Here is a 15,012-nt window from a genome sequence, read left to right as displayed (position 1 = left end):
TGCTCCATCTGGGCCTGCAAGTGGTGTGTCTGCCGTGTGATGGGCCCTGGACTTTGTCACCCTGGCTTCAAAGAAGGGAGTTTGGGTGTTTTTTTTTCTTTAACACACTTTTTTTTTGTTGTTGTTGTTGACAGTATTTTAGCCTAGAGTTTTTGTGATTCCATCAGTTTTTTAGGAGTTATTAGATCCTGCAAGTTGAAGCATCTTGAAAGCTTCTCCTGGAAAAGGTTCTGTATGGAAATGCAGTGTGTTACACACCTCCAGGCATTTACTGGGGCTGAGATAGGCTGTGTCTGTGAACTTGAATGGCTGTGCGTCCCTCGAGGAGCTGATGGCCAATAGGAGAGATGAGAAGTGGCATCCCTAGTGTCACAGAAGGAGCAGAGCCAGTGCCAGGAGAGGTACCGACAGATGCTCCCGGAGCTCTGAGGAGAGCAGGTGCTCCCCGGCTGTCAGGGAAGCCTCTCGGGAGAGGCTGACGCTACGTCTGGCGAAGGTTAATGGGCTTTTCAGCTGGTGTGGGGGTGATGCCCAGTGGGAGGAAGTGAGGGGCCATTTGGTCTGGGGCGTGGAGGGCATGGAGGACGGTAAGGGGTTTGTGAGGAGGGCATCAGCCTACCCCCTGTTCCCTGTAGCCCGGGCACTACAGCAGGGTCCCGGGAGGGACTGTCTACTGAATTGTCCTCTGGGCCCCCAGGGCTTGTCTGCTCTGGGCTGGTGCCTCGTCCTCAGCTCCTGACCCGTAAGCTTCTGCAGCTCAGCCAGTTCCTGTAAGAATCTGGTTTGTCCCGGAGAAAAGTGATGGTCCAGCAGTGCCCCAGTGCCCCTGCCAGCTAACCAGGCTCTAGAGTGGCAGAGAGGCCCCCGGCTCCGCAGAGCTGCGCCCCAGCCAGGCTGGGTGGCGCCTGTGGGCGGGGCTGATGCACTGTCGTCGTCTACAGGGGCCCTGATCAAGCACGATGAGCTGCTGCTGCAGATCAACCCCGAGCGGGAACTGGGGGACATGAGCTACAAGCTCGGCCAGGTCAGTGATGCCCCCGCACGGGCCCCCCCTCCGCTTGCCTCGCGCTGTCCTGTCCCCAGACTTGGGCCATTTCACACGCTCACAAGAAAGGATGAACGCACTTCTTACCTAAAAGAAAGGATTACTTTTGTTTCACTGATATTATTATTCCACGGATGATTCAAGGTATTTTCTGTCCGCAGTGGTATAAATGTATGTAAACTCGCTGAGGGAGTGTGAGCTGGGCTGAGCTGAGAAGGAACACAGGAGGCCGGGGTCCCGCGGCCCAGGGGTGTGAACGCGTGCAGGGGCCCTGGCTGTGCTGGCCACAAATCTGCCGCAGTGTCCCAGCTGCCAGCTCAGGAAGCGCGGCCACACAGCCCAGTGAGGCACAGGGCCGGTGGCACTGGGTGCCAGGCCCACAGCTTCCTGGGTGGGTCACTGAACTGTGGTCAGTTTCCCGTCAGAAACGTGGGGGCAGCTGTGCGTGGGATGGTGGGTGGTGGTGCTATGAGGCCACATGCGTGTTGGGCACAGGGACTCGGTGCCAGGCTGCCCAGAAAGCACTTAGGCTGACGTCATCCTTTAGCTTGTGTTTCAGGAGAAACTGGTCAGAATAGGGTTTGCAAACACTGGTCCGGTGGTTCCCCGTGCGCCCTGGACAGCAGGTTTGCAGCAGGGCCCCGTTTCCCCTGCACAGCCTTCCTGTGATCGGGGAGCCCAGGCACACTGTCCGCTCTTTGGCAGAGACATTTGTCCCCCAGCCCGCAAGTCCGAATGGTTGGAAGCATTCTGTCCTGTCTGCACAGGGGCCTGAGTAGCAGGCTGTGAGCACAGGCTGGGGCTGCGGGCTCAGTGGCATTTCTCCAACTGTGTCCTTCCTTCAGCTTCTGTGTCCATAACCCGCCACCGAGAACCCAGTGTCATGTGGGGCACCTGCCCTGCCAGGGACACTTGTCGCCTCCAGTCCCTCTGCCCTTGGCCGCCACTGACATCTAGGAGAGGGTGTCGGACGGGAAGTGAGGGCATGGCCTGAAGATGCTTTTGGGGATCCCTGGGTTATCTTCATTCTGGCAGGCCTGGGGCAGCGGCCCCCATCCCCACTGCAGGTGGTGGGCTGGAAGGAGAAATGGCTGTTGGTGCAGAGTGGGCGTTGGGGCCAGTGTAGCCCACGGCCACTTGTCCCGTCACCGGGCAGTGTGGCACCGTGCCCAGGGCTGGAGGACTTCTTGTGAGCTGGCCGTGGGGAGGCAGGTGGTGTGTTTGAGCTGGTGCGGGGGAGCATGTGCTGGGATACCTCCTGTTCCAGCACTGCCGCGCCCCTGGCCCACCCGCTGCAGAATAAGCATGGCACTGCTTTTGCATTGGTGGGAGTGCTTTTCTTAGCAAGTAAGTCAGAAAATGGGGTTTACCACAAATGGCCCCCATGAGGCAGGACTGGTTTGGGAAGAAACCATGTCCTGGTTCTGGTTCTGCTGGACCTCAGCCACATGTTCCTCAGCCGCTCAGATGTTCTTTCTTGGAGGCTCTTTCCGTCTCTGTTCTCAGCTGCTCCCCTCGCTCCGGGTCTTTTGTCCTGGAGGCAGAGCTTTCCGAATCACTAGCCCATCACCCCCGGTCTGGGGCTCTCCGCCTGGAGCCTCCTGGGGCTGCTCGGTTTAGAGGACCCGGGCCGCACGCGGCACTTGCTTCCGGGACCTGCCGCCTGGTCGAGCACTGACCCGGGCAGCCTGTGTGTGTTAGGTGTCCATCCACTCGGTGTGGCTGGGGAACAACATCACGCCCCTGCGCGAGGAGGAGTGGAGCGAGGAGGATGAGGAGGCTGAAGTCCCTGCACCGTCGTCACCGCCCACGTCTCCGGTCAACTCCAGGTTCCCATCGCCTTTAGTTTAACATTGTTTGAAGTTTGTTAATCATTTGATTTGTTGGGGTGCCTGTTAGGTGAGCTTCTGTGTTGTGTGCGGGGAAGTGACCCGGCCCTGTCCCCGCAGGAAACACCGGGCTGGCGTCGACATCCACTCCTGTTCTCAGTTCTTGCTTGAACTGTACAGTCGCTGGGTCCTGCCGTCCAGCTCGGCCCGAAGGACCCCCGTCATCCTGATCAGCGAAGTGGTGCGATCTGTAAGTCTGCCCCGACCCCCGTCCCTGTCCTGTGTGCACATCACTCCTGTGAGTACGTGCGTCTCTGGGAACCTACGTGGGAACTCTCAGAGCCACAGCGTGACGAACTGTATTTCTCAAGCCAGTGGCAGTGTGGGGGAATGTCACGCTGCTGTCCGAGTTTAAGGCCGCGCCGCCCTTGTCCACGTGTGTCTCCTGGAGGGCTTGCGACACAGTCCCACGGACCCCCTTAGAGAAGCACAGTTTGGAGCTGTCGTTCTCAAACTGTTGGTCTCACAGTTCACTTCCATTCTTCAAATTAGTGGGGGCCAAAGAGTGTTTGTTTCTGTGGCTTATATCTGTTGGTATTTACAGTATTAGAAATGAAATCTGAGAAGTTTTAAAAATAGCTGCTTACTGCATGCCGCTCACGGTCTCTACCCTCACCCAGATAATGTCCAGCAGGAAGAAACAGTAGGAATTCCAGCAGGAAGAAACGGGCAAAAGGTTGGCGCCGAGACCTTTCAGCACTTGGCTCTCTGCCCGTTGAGCAGAGAACCAGAACCTCTGCATTTTCTGTGCAGCATGGGGTTTTTATTATTTTTACTTACAGACGTCTTTTTAGTAATGACAAATGTGTATTTTTTTTTAAGCCTGGTTTTTCTCAGTGCACCTTTAAATTTTTTAAAATTGTTTTATATCTGGTCAAGTTGAGATTTTTAAGAACTTCATTTTTTATTTGTAAAAGTTTGATATTTTCAAAAATGTCAAACTAATAAGCACCATTAATAAAGGTCTTACATTTAAAAAAAAGAACTTATTAATCCGTTTTAAAATAACTGATCATTTTTTATTTTAAAATAATTTTTCAAATTGGTGAGAAGAGCCTTATTTTATACTTTCGCGAATCTTTAATACCTGGCTTATTAGAGAATAGTGGATTCCCATACCTGCTCTGCTCTTACTCTCAGGTAAGTTCTAGAAAACAGCACAGAGCTGGAAGAGAACATGAATGAAAAGGCGAGTAAGGTCTTACTGTGATTATGGAGTTTTGACTTTGAACTCCAGGTGTCCCATGTGTAAGCACTGCTGACTCAGACAACTTGTGGGGTTCGCCTGTGGCCTCTGTGAAGGACCAACCCCACTTTTCCACAGGCTTCCAGAGAACAAGGGCTATCTCACCTCACTCACCTTCATTTTTAGTTGAAATATGAAGAACAGAACACCAGAGAACTAAACATTTTGGGAAGACAAAAAATCGTTGGCCAAGCATTTATTTGTGAAACAACTTCTCAGTCCCGGGGCGTTTGAGAGCCTGGCCCCCTACACTGTGAGAAGGGCCTGGGGTTTTGCAACAGAGCAGATGTGGGCTTGTCTGTGGTGACTGACGGCCGTGTGTGCATTCCCGCCTCGGTTGTGACAGGACCCAGTGCACCCTGGTCTGCAGCGTGTGTGTGCAGAGGCGTCTGGGAGAAGCTGTCGCTGACCATCTGGTCCTCACATTCGTGTCTCTGCTGTATTTTAGGTCTCCAGGTGTTTGCCGATTGCTTTTCCCAGTCAGGGCTTGTGTGAATCCGTCCTTTATTGTCCCTTGGCTGTGAGAACGTGTATTTTGAACTGCATTGCTTTCCTGATCGCGGGATTCTCCCCTTATGTCTGAATTTCTGTCTCCAGCTTCTCGTGGTCTCAGATTTGTTCACCGAACGCAGCCAGTTTGAGATGATGTATCTGACACTGACCGAGTTGCGGAGGGTGCATCCCTCAGAAGACGAGATTCTGCTGCAGTACCTGGTGCCCGCCACCTGTAAGGCGGCCGCTGTCCTTGGAATGGTAAGTGAGGGGTGGGGCCGAATGTTGTGGGGGCCACGTCAGCCTTGTCGCCCTGAACTTCCACAGCAAGTGTGAGATGTTGGAGAGTTCAGCTCATATCAGTGCTTCTCCACAGGATGCTGGTGTGAAGCGTGCTGTGGTGGGCAAACCCGGTGTGGGCTCCTGGACCCGTGTTCGTTAGGTCGTCACGGTGGCTCATGCCCCAGGAGCTCAGCTGTGCGGGTAGTGGGAACGTGGCTGACGTCTCCACATCACCCGCAGCGCCCCCACTCCCCTTTCCCTGATGTGCTTCCGTCAGCAGGGCCTCCCTCCTGGGGACCGCTCTCACAGTAACCCTGTTTACACCCCCAAAGTGGGGGTATCGTAAGGGCAGGCGGGGCCTTCTTTTGAGTTCAGCCTTATTATGCATCTAGTTGGTCAGAACTCAGCCTGCCCTGCCCCCGCTTGGGGACGTCACCGCGCAGTTGTCTGCTGAGCAGACCTCACATAGACACGTGAGGGCACTTCCGCGTGGCACCACCATGTGCTGGAGCATGCTGGCGAGCACTCGACACCACACTGCCCAGAACTGGCCTTGCTCCTGGCGTGTCACGTTAGCCAGTGACTGGCGATTATGACTGAGCATCTCCTGGAGCCCATCCTTATGGTGGCGGTGGAGACTCCTTCGCTCAGCAGCCATGAGTGGCTGCCATTGGCTGCACGTTTGGGACCATTGGTGAATGCTGTGGCAGTGCCTGCCCTATCTCCCGCACGTTCTCTCCTCGGTCCTGTCTGTCCTAACGGTGACAGTAACCACATGCCACCGCATTTGTGGGGTTCTCCCTCCTGCACCCTACATGGCCCCCTCCACAGTGTGATGGGCAGGGAGCGCTGTTCCCAACTCTGACCCTGGAGGCCACACGCGGCCAGGCTGTGTGCTCCAGGTCACACAGGACGGGGCGACGGGGTGTGACCCGAGCCCTGACTCTCATCCCGTCCCCCCGTGCTCCCCCGTCCTGGTTGGCCTCCAGCCCTGGTGCCACCATCCAGGGAACAGAAGCACTGAGTGCCTGGGCTCGCCTCCCGTGAGCTCATCAAAGCCAGCGCCCTGTGGGTGTGGAGAGACCGTGAGCGGCAGCTGGACTTGAAGGGGTCCTTTTGTCTTTGTGGGGAGTTTGAGCTGCTGGCTTCACTTTCACCGTCACTGTGTGTGTGTGCTCAGGCCCACACCCCCAGGCAAATGCTGGGTTCTAGGAAATCAGAGTCACAGTCCTTTGTAAAGAAGCACTTCAGGCAAGATGATGCGTTTGAACTCCCCGGTCCTGACGTGTCCGGGCACTGTCCCTAGGACAGTCTTTTGTGGGTGTCGCCTGTGTGCCCTGATGCAGGTGGCAGGGCCCCGGCTGTCTTTTCCTCCTAAGGCACTTTTCCTCCTGAGACACCTCCTGAGACATTCCTGAGTGCCCAGTGTTGTGTGGTCTGCCCCCTCACTGTGGCCCTACTGGTGTTTTCAGAGTGGGGGACAGGAGGTACGCATGGGAGTGGTCCCAGGAAGGTGTCTGCAGTCTGTGGCTGTGAGAGAGGCAGAGAACAAGGAAGCTCTGAGCAAGGAGTGTCACCCCTCAGCAGTGACTACAGGGACACAGCTCCCGTGGGGCCCACGTGGTCCGCCTGCCTCTTGTTGCTTTCACAGAACGAGACAAGGGCTCAGCCAGCAGGGGTCGCGTTTCGCTGGGCAGGATGGTCTGAAATGGTTGCCCCCAGTTCTGCACTGTACTTTCTCTGAAGGTCTTCTCAGTGTTTAGGTTCCTGCTCACCTCGAGTTGAGGATGCTAAATGAAGTGGACAGCATTTTGTGTAGACGATGGTCAGGGTCACGAAGACCACCTGGGTGTTTGCTAGGAGGACTCACAGGCCTCAGCTATTTTCACGGCTAAGAGTCATGATACAAACGCAAGTCAGTGAAGGGAGAAGGCACGCGGGCCGAAATCCAGAGGAAACCAGGCTCAGCTTCCAGAACCCTCTCCCAGAGTCGCACGGGACGCGCTCAAGTCCCCTAGCGGCTCGTGACAACACGTGTGGAGTGTTGTCCACAAGGGAGGTTCCTCAGAGACTCAGAGCCAGGGCCTTCATTGGGGGGCTGGTCCCACAGGGCCCTCTGGCGGGCACGTCCCGAACTCCAGACCCCCAGGAGGAGAGGGGTGTCAGCACACAGGTGAGGCACAGGGAGCCGCTCTTGTCAGTCAGGGTCCTGAGGACGCTCCCGACGCCCAGGTTCGCGATGCCAGCCCAGGGCCAGCTCTCACGCAGGCATCTCCCAGCGCAGCCAGGCCTGCTGTGCGTCGCCCATGTAGCATGAGCTCCGCCCTCCTTAGCCTGCCCCGTGTCACCGTGGGCCTGCCTCTGCTTGTGCCTGTGCTCTAGGACAAGGCCGTGGCAGAACCGGTCAGCCGGCTGCTGGAGAGCACCCTCAGGAGCAGCCACCTGCCCAGCAAGATTGGGGCCCTGCACGGCGTCCTCTACGTGCTGGAGTGTGACCTCCTGGACGACACCGCAAAGCAGCTCATTCCGGTCGTCAGCGACTACCTCCTGTCCAACCTCAAGGGCATCGCCCAGTGAGTGGAGCTGGCCACAGCCAGGGGCGGGGCCTTAGAGGGGGCTGGGAGAAGTGAGGGTACACGTGTCCAAGCTATGTCAGACCCTGGCCAGATGACAGGCAGGGGTCAGTGGGAATCTGAGCAGGCTGCTCATGGGGACGGTGGCTGAGGTCACTGGGACGCAAGGACATCACAGAGCGTCGGACGGGAGCGGCCTGCTGTGGCTCAGCGTGGCTGTCGTCTGGTGTTTGCAGCTGCGTGAACGTTCATAACCAGCAGCACGTGCTGGTGACGTGTGCCACCGCCTTCTACCTGATCGAGAACTACCCTCTGGACGTGGGGCCTGACTTCTCCGCATCGGTGATCCAGGTGAGCGGCCAGCATCCCCCCGGAACGTGATGGCACCACTGGGTAGTGATCTGGGCAGGAAGCGTGAGCGGCAGGAGGCCGCTGTGACTTAGACGGCGTCCTTCTCTCCAGATGTGCGGGGTGATGCTGTCTGGGACAGAGGAGTCCACTCCGTCCATCATTTATCACTGCGTCCTGAGGGGCCTGGAGCGCCTTCTGCTGTCCGAGCAGCTCTCCCGGCTGGACACAGAGTCCCTGGTCAAGCTGAGTGTGGATAGAGTGAACGTGCACAGCCCACACCGGGCCATGGCGGCCCTGGGCCTAATGCTCACCTGCATGTACACAGGTGAGCAGTGGCGCCAGGGCGGGCCCAGGCCCACGGGGTCTGAGCTCCAGACCGTTCGAGTCTCTGTCACTTCTCGGTACGCAGACCACAGGTCCCCTCTCATTCTCAAGGAGATTCTAGAGCCACATCTGGGGAGCAGGTCTGCAGACTGAGTACTGCCACCTGTTCCGCTGGCTGGGCTGGGCCCTGGGCTGCCAGGGGCTCGCACACATGGCTTCAGAGCATGTCTAGGGTTCATTGAACTCCCGTGTGAGCTCAGGGCACTGTCTGCAAAGCCTGTCCAGTCCTACAAAGTGACAGTCCTGAACGACTCATTTCAGGAAAGGAGAAAGTCAGCCCAGGCAGAACCTCCGACGCCAGCGCAGCCGCTCCCGACAGCGAGTCCGTGATCGTGGCCATGGAGCGGGTGTCTGTTCTTTTCGACAGGTGAGCAGTGAAGCCTGCCTTGTTCTGAGCTGCCTGCAGCGGCCTCACGCACATTCGCCCTCCTCCACCTGCAGTGCGGTCCCGGGACCTCCCGCTCAGGGCTCTGGGGACCAGGCGGTCTTTGGGCCCCAGCCCCCGGGAGTTTGGAGGTGACCGGCTCCGAGGCCATCCCAGTGCCCGCCCACCTCTCCGGAAGGTGGTGTGGGTATCGGGAGGGGCACGTGAATGAGATGCATGAGAACTGGGCATGGAGCCCTGGGCGGTGACAAGAACGTCCGGCGCTGCTGCCTTTGGGGAAAGGAGCCCCCGGTCACATGGGTGCCCTCCGTGGCCAGGGGGCAGCACAGCAGCAGAGCAGCCTCAGGAAGCGTTTGGTAGACCCGGTGAAGGTTTAAACAGCTCACTGGCATCTCAGAGCCGACATTAGCCTCACCTCCCCACTGTGTGAGCTGGTTGCCAGGGTCGGCTCAGCCTGACCGTCTGGACAGTGGGCCAGGGGCCTCCTCAGTCGTCTTCTGTAGGACAGGCCCCGAGTTTCACTCAGGCCTCAGTGCAGCCGACATGGTACATGGCCTCGGGGAGGTTGGCTCTGCCCTGCTTGGCTGTCATCTCCCGTCAGCTTGTGTGGGAGCAGTGGGGCATTTGGATTTTCACAAGAGCACAGTGAGCAAGTCCCTCTGCGCACTCTGGCTAGATGAAGTGTTCTGGAAGCTGAGCACATGGGCTCTGTTTCCGCGTTGAAATTTAAACAAATGTTTACAGTCGGGCTTCCTCTGCTCCACACAGAGTCGTCCACCAGCCAGCCAGGTGGTGGGCAAGGAGCACACTCGGGTCCCTACCTCCCCGAGGCTTGCATTCCAGGTCTCACGTTACAAAGGAAAGCTTGAGCAGCTGCAGTACAGGCATTCAGCGTGATCACTCTGCAGACAATAGGTGGACACTGGGCTTTTTAGTGGAAGGACACTGTCGGATGTGGCCAGCGTCTGCAGGTGGCTAGATCCGGCCACACCTGGGAGGGGGTATAGGCCTGGCTTCTGGGTCCCTTCCCGTGCTTTTCGGTTACATACAGCCGTTCTGTGTGCACTGCCAGGGTAGTGGCCTGGGGGCTGTCTGCCAGCACTCAGGATGCTGCCCATGCACACGGTGGGGTCCGTTAGGGAGGAGCCAGCAGGGACTCCCAGGTCCAGGGTAGAGCAAAGGGAAAAATCCTCGCTGGCAGCTGTGCTCCAGCGGCAGGATGTGGCGGTGAAAAGGCCATGTGCCGTGCACTTGGGCGTGGAGAAGAGAAGAATGTCACAGGGATGGTATTTTCACTGCGCATTTTTAAATCTCTGCTGCAGTGTCACCACCCAAACCATTTCTGCTGAATACTGTACACGACCTTAAGACCCCTTTTGTGGGGATCATTGGCCCCCACATGGGTTGGGGAGCTCCAAGCCTGTGCATCTCTGCGGTCACTGTTGAGGTCAACAGGAAAGGGTTGCGTTTTTTTTTTTTTTTCATTTGGGGAATATTGGGGAACAGTGTGTTTTTCCAGGACCCATCAGCTCTAAGTCAAGTCATTGTTTACAGTCCAGTTGTGGAGGGTGCAGCTCACTGGCCCATGTGGGAATCAAACGGGCAAGCCTGGTGTTACGAGCACTGCGCTCTAACCACCTGAGCCACTGACCGCCCCAAGAGGGTTGACGTTTGGTCTCCCAGTTAATATTCTAGGAGCCCAGCTCATGACCCCCCTGGAAAGGCCCTGAAGGTCCTGGGGGGGGGGTGAGGGCTGCAAGGGGCAGGCGGGGCTCTGAGTGTGACCCTCCTTTTAGGATCAGGAAGGGGTTTCCCTGTGAGGCCCGAGTGGTGGCACGGATCCTGCCTCAGTTTCTAGACGACTTCTTCCCACCCCAGGACGTCATGAACAAAGTCATTGGAGAGTTTCTGTCCAACCAGCAGCCCTACCCACAATTCATGGCCACCGTGGTGTATAAGGTGTGGGGGTGGGGTGGGGCGGGGAAGCGCTTGTGGGGGCTGCCTGACTCCCGACTCCTGGGCTGTGCCTCTCCCAGTGGCCTTGCCACGGGCCCGCCTCCTCCCCTTTGAACAGCTGTGTTTCCCTCTCTCCGGGCTGCCTGTGCCCCTGACGCTCCGGGCTTCTCTTCTCAGGTTTTCCAGACTTTGCACAGCACGGGGCAGTCGTCCATGGTCCGGGACTGGGTCATGCTGTCCCTGTCCAACTTCACACAGAGGACCCCCGTTGCCATGGCTGTGTGGAGCCTCTCCTGCTTCTTCGTCAGTGCATCCACCAGCCCATGGGTCTCAGCCATGTATCCTTCCCCGGGGTCCTGGCGGGGCGGGCGGAGCAGCCCCTGCTCACCACCAGCCACCGTGGGCCCCTCTGTCAATGTCTGGGTAGATGTTCTGTGTGTGTTTTTCAACTTGACCTCTGTAAAATCCCAGATGTCAAGGTGACATTTACTTTAAGCCCCAAGAGAATGAACCGTTGACAAGGAAACAAAACAGCATGTTCACCTCCAACCAGGAGGGCCGAGGTCCCTGCACACTCTCGGGTTCTGTGCATCTGGGTCTGTCACCAGTGCTGCTTCTCATTATCCTCTGTCACTGTGCCCTGTATCGTCCCCTTGGGTAAAGGCTTAGTGAACATCCAAGTCCCACCCCCTTTTGGCAGCCTCCCCCCAAGACAGACCACAGAGCCTCTGAGCAGACGGCCGTCCTGGTGCTGACAGCGGGCCTCACCCAGCGTGCCTGGGAGGCCCGGGTAGGGCGGCCATGGCTCTGCCCTCACTCGCAGGAGCAGAGCTCACAGGAGCAGCAGCCACCAGCGCCTCTCAGGGAGCCGGGCCAGGTAAGTGCTCCCGAGCAGTGCCCTCCAGCCAGAGAGGGCAAGTGTCCTGGGAGCCACTGCGGACTCGGCTGCAGGAGCCGCGGTAGCAGGCAGCTGCTGCTGGCACAGCCCCGCTCTGCTGCCTGCTCCAGGCAGCTGGGGCGACGTCCTGGGCCCGATTGTAGCTGTGTGTCAGGTGAGGACAGGGAGGCAGTTCTCCTCTCACTTGCAGCCTTGCTCCTTAACTCCGCTGCCAGCCTTCCCCACGTCATCAGCAGGATGGGCAAGCTGGAACAAGTGGACGTTCACCTCTTCTGCCTGGTGGCCACGGACTTCTACCGGCACCAGATACAGGAGGAGCTGGACCGCCGGGCCTTCCAGTCTGTGTTTGAGGTGGTCGCAGCCCCGGGGAACCCGTACCACCGACTGCTGGCTTGTTTGCAGAACGTCCACAAGGTTGCGGCGTGCTGAGCATCGCATGGGCAGCCGCAGGTGGCGCCCGTCTCTGCAGGCAGACGCGCTGTCGCTGTCGCCGTGGGGCTGCGCGCAGGGCGTGTATGCGGTAACGTGGGGGTGAGCCTGAGTCCTTCCAGGAAGCACGGACAGCTGTGATGCTGGCCCTTCTGCTGTAACTAGTGTTACCCGCCAGTTAGCCCGCTGTTCCTCTTCTCCTAACGTCTGGCCTGGTCCTCGTCACCAGGGTACACGCGCCCTCTGCTCTTGCAGGTTGGCCGTTAGCCCCCCTGCTGTGTCAGGCAGAGGTGACGCTGTCAGGCTTTGCGAGCCTTGCCGCGTCCCGCAGCGCGGTACAGGAAGCCATGGGTGGCGGTCCTGCTCCTGGCGCTGTGTGCCGGGCGGGCCAGCCGGGAGCATACCCTGCGCCATACTTCCCTTTGTCTGTTTTCTTCTCAGGATTTCAAATTGAATTGTATCAGTAAAGAGATTAATTTTAAGGTACTTGCTATGCCCGTGTAAAGTCTGTGCTGCATGCCACAGCCTCCGTGGGTGCGGACAGCCTGTCCCTCTCCCGTGTCCAGCAGCCCCTCTCACCTAACACCTAATTCCTCCTTAACACGCTGACACATTTCAGGCATGCGCCACCCTTTTTTATGCATTCACACCCATTAGAACATAGAGAAATGTTGATTTCAGATGTCTGTGTCAGGAATTCTCTGTCCAGCCCCTTGAAGGACTGACAAAGTGCCCACTCGGCTGTCCTGTGTCCAGGGGCCCCTTTGCCCGCAGCAACCTCTTCCCGAGAGGCCAGCAGTGAGGGGTGGCCTCGCTGGCACTTAGCGGGCCGGGCCAGCAGCCTCTGTCATACCCAGAGCCACTGCCTTGATGTCCTCCGGCTCCCATCTCGAGCTGGCTCTGGGCTGCCCTGCGGTCTGCCCTGCGGCTGGCCGGCCACTGCAGGGCTCTGCTTCCCCTGTGGCCCCAAGTGCACGCCTGGCCCGGCCACCCCAAAGGTGTAACAGCCACATTTGTCCGGACCTCTTGGTCCAGAGCAAAGCTTGTGTCTGGGCAACCACAGCACTCCTTGGCCCCCTTTCAATTCAGCCGCTACACTGGGCCTCCTTTCAGCCCAGGACAGCCAGGTCTGTGCCCACTGGGCCACGGACGGGGCAGGAATGAGATGGGTCGGGCAGTGACCAGCCAGCCCACGCTCCTCAATGTAGCTTCTAGCCCAGGCCCAGGCCCCTGGACCAGCTTTCTGTTTCCAGGCCCAAAGCAGTCAAACCATGGGATGCACGTGAGCCCTGGGCAGTCAGGCTGACGTGGGTCTAGGAGCTTGGAGCGTAGGGGTGGGGCTCTGTGTGCCGTGGGCCGTAAGGCCCTGTGGGTGCTCTGCCTCCTTGGTCCCCAGGGGCAGGCTGGCCATTTGGTCAGCAGTTCAAGTGCAGTCAGGGTGGGAGGTAGTTCCTGTGGTGAGTGGAGATAAGTTTGCAGTTGTTTTCTGGAGTCTGCGAAGCAGGAAGAGCCTTTTGCTACTTGGTTAGTTATCTTCACGTCTGTGTGTGAGGACCTGACGTCTCACCTCTGTGCACACGGCCAGCGAGGGGCTCTGACCCGCTGCCCCACTCCCTTGGGCCAGCTGAGGTGCAGGCTTTGCCCGCTGCCCACGCACATGAGGGGAGGCTATGGGACTCCTCCCCAGAGAAGCCCTTGGCTTTTCCTGCCAACCCCCAGCAGAGACCCAGACGAGCCAGGCGTGATGGTGGAAGTGGGGCACATGTCTGAGCAGGGCCTTAGGGGCTCTGCTGAGGTTTAACGAGAAGGAAGAAAGTCAGTGCTGACCCTTGCTCACTTTGGGCCCCCGTTTCTCATCCTAACTTCTGCCCTAAAACGCCTGTGCGAGGATTTGTGAACACAGGGAGTTCTCAGAATGTGCTGCCTCCCGAGATTCCAGCAGCTCTGAGATGGATGCACCACCGGCCAGTGGGTTCCTGGTTAGGTATTTGCACTTGTGAACAACGCTGAGCGTAAGCTTTGGGACCTTCCCCTCAGGGCTCCTGTCACGGGCTTCCCTTGCTTACGACGTGATGTAAGCAATCAGTTCTTAACAAGGGGTCTTGGAGCCCAGCTCTGGCGATAGGTGCCAACCCAGAGACGTGCCTGTGTGCTCCGGAGATGCATGTGAGTTTATGGGTGGCTACTGTACCCCTGGATAAGGGCTGTCCGTATGCGTGTGTACGTGTCTATAGTTCCCTGTGTATCTCAAATATGCAAGGCTTCTAGGAATGCCGTCAGGTCTTTGTAGAGGCTGACTTTGCTTAGAGCTGCCACATGGAGTCGGCTGCGTGACTGGCACGTCTGAGAGTGGGGGTCGTTGCTCATTAAATCCCACTGAGGAAATAGGCCCCCTTGTCAACTCCGAGGAAGGGATTAAGACTTTACGTTCCTGAATGTCTGGCAGGTACCAGTCATATCCTCAATCCAAGTTTGTTGAAAATATCATGCATTTGATTGCCAGGGGTTTTTTTGTGGGGATTGTTTTGTTTTCCTGGTGATGCCAGGAACGATCTGAACGCAACCAGGGTAGACTAGTTCCGCAGTGCACTTCAGCGTGTCCTCTCCAGAAACGTGCCCCCCCCCGCTGGCCCCGCCCCGCCGAGTGTGCGCCGGAGGCCTGGCCAGCTGCCAAGTGCCCTTTACTACTGTTTGCTCGCACTTTTGTCAGCAGCGCTGTCCTTTCAGGAGGAAAGGATGACGCTGAAACACCTTCAGACACCCAGAATGTGGCATCCGAGAAGGCCTCCACCCTTAGGACCCCCCCCAGACACTCGCTGCCGGGGTCACTTCCGAGCCCTTGGGGCCGTGGGCAGCTTCTCCTGGAGCTGAGATGAGCCGTGCTGTCGGTTCCGTGGGTCAGACTCTGAACGGCAATCGCTTCTCGCTGCCGCGCAGGCCCAGCCCCCCTTGGTGGCCGCGGCTGCAGTGCGTGTGGTTGTCTGACTTGGGGGGCGTGGAAGGAGTTTCCTGCACATCTGAGCACCCTTCCCAGCATGTGCCCTCACTGTGCTCTAGCCCTCCCTCTGGGGTGAGTGCCCGA

At 58.1% G+C, this 15,012-nt stretch overlaps 1 protein-coding gene across 3 annotated transcripts in view; it reads left to right on the top strand.

Annotated features, from left to right (window-relative positions):
• HTT (huntingtin) overlaps positions 1–12,416 on the top strand; it is a 118,966-nt gene extending 106,550 nt beyond the window's left edge. For 2 of the 3 annotated variants that reach the window (XM_033106782.1, XM_033106783.1), the window contains 11 exons: positions 942–1,024; positions 2,747–2,874; positions 2,995–3,124; positions 4,778–4,933; positions 7,337–7,527; positions 7,764–7,878; positions 7,990–8,203; positions 8,524–8,629; positions 10,444–10,606; positions 10,781–10,941; positions 11,717–11,930. In XM_033106782.1, the coding sequence (XP_032962673.1) occupies positions 942–1,024; positions 2,747–2,874; positions 2,995–3,124; positions 4,778–4,933; positions 7,337–7,527; positions 7,764–7,878; positions 7,990–8,203; positions 8,524–8,629; positions 10,444–10,606; positions 10,781–10,941; positions 11,717–11,930 (1,661 nt within the window). Of the gene's footprint in view, positions 1–941; positions 1,025–2,746; positions 2,875–2,994; positions 3,125–4,777; positions 4,934–7,336; positions 7,528–7,763; positions 7,879–7,989; positions 8,204–8,523; positions 8,630–10,443; positions 10,607–10,780; positions 10,942–11,716 lie in introns of all 3 variants that reach the window. The other variant, XM_033106781.1, reaches the window with a different exon arrangement.
• The last annotated feature ends 2,596 nt before the right edge of the window (positions 12,417–15,012 follow it).

This window comes from Rhinolophus ferrumequinum, chromosome 5 (genome assembly GCF_004115265.2).
Source record: "Rhinolophus ferrumequinum isolate MPI-CBG mRhiFer1 chromosome 5, mRhiFer1_v1.p, whole genome shotgun sequence".
Classification (NCBI taxonomy): domain Eukaryota; kingdom Metazoa; phylum Chordata; class Mammalia; order Chiroptera; family Rhinolophidae; genus Rhinolophus; species Rhinolophus ferrumequinum.
This window is presented reverse-complemented; position numbering and strand designations above follow the sequence as displayed.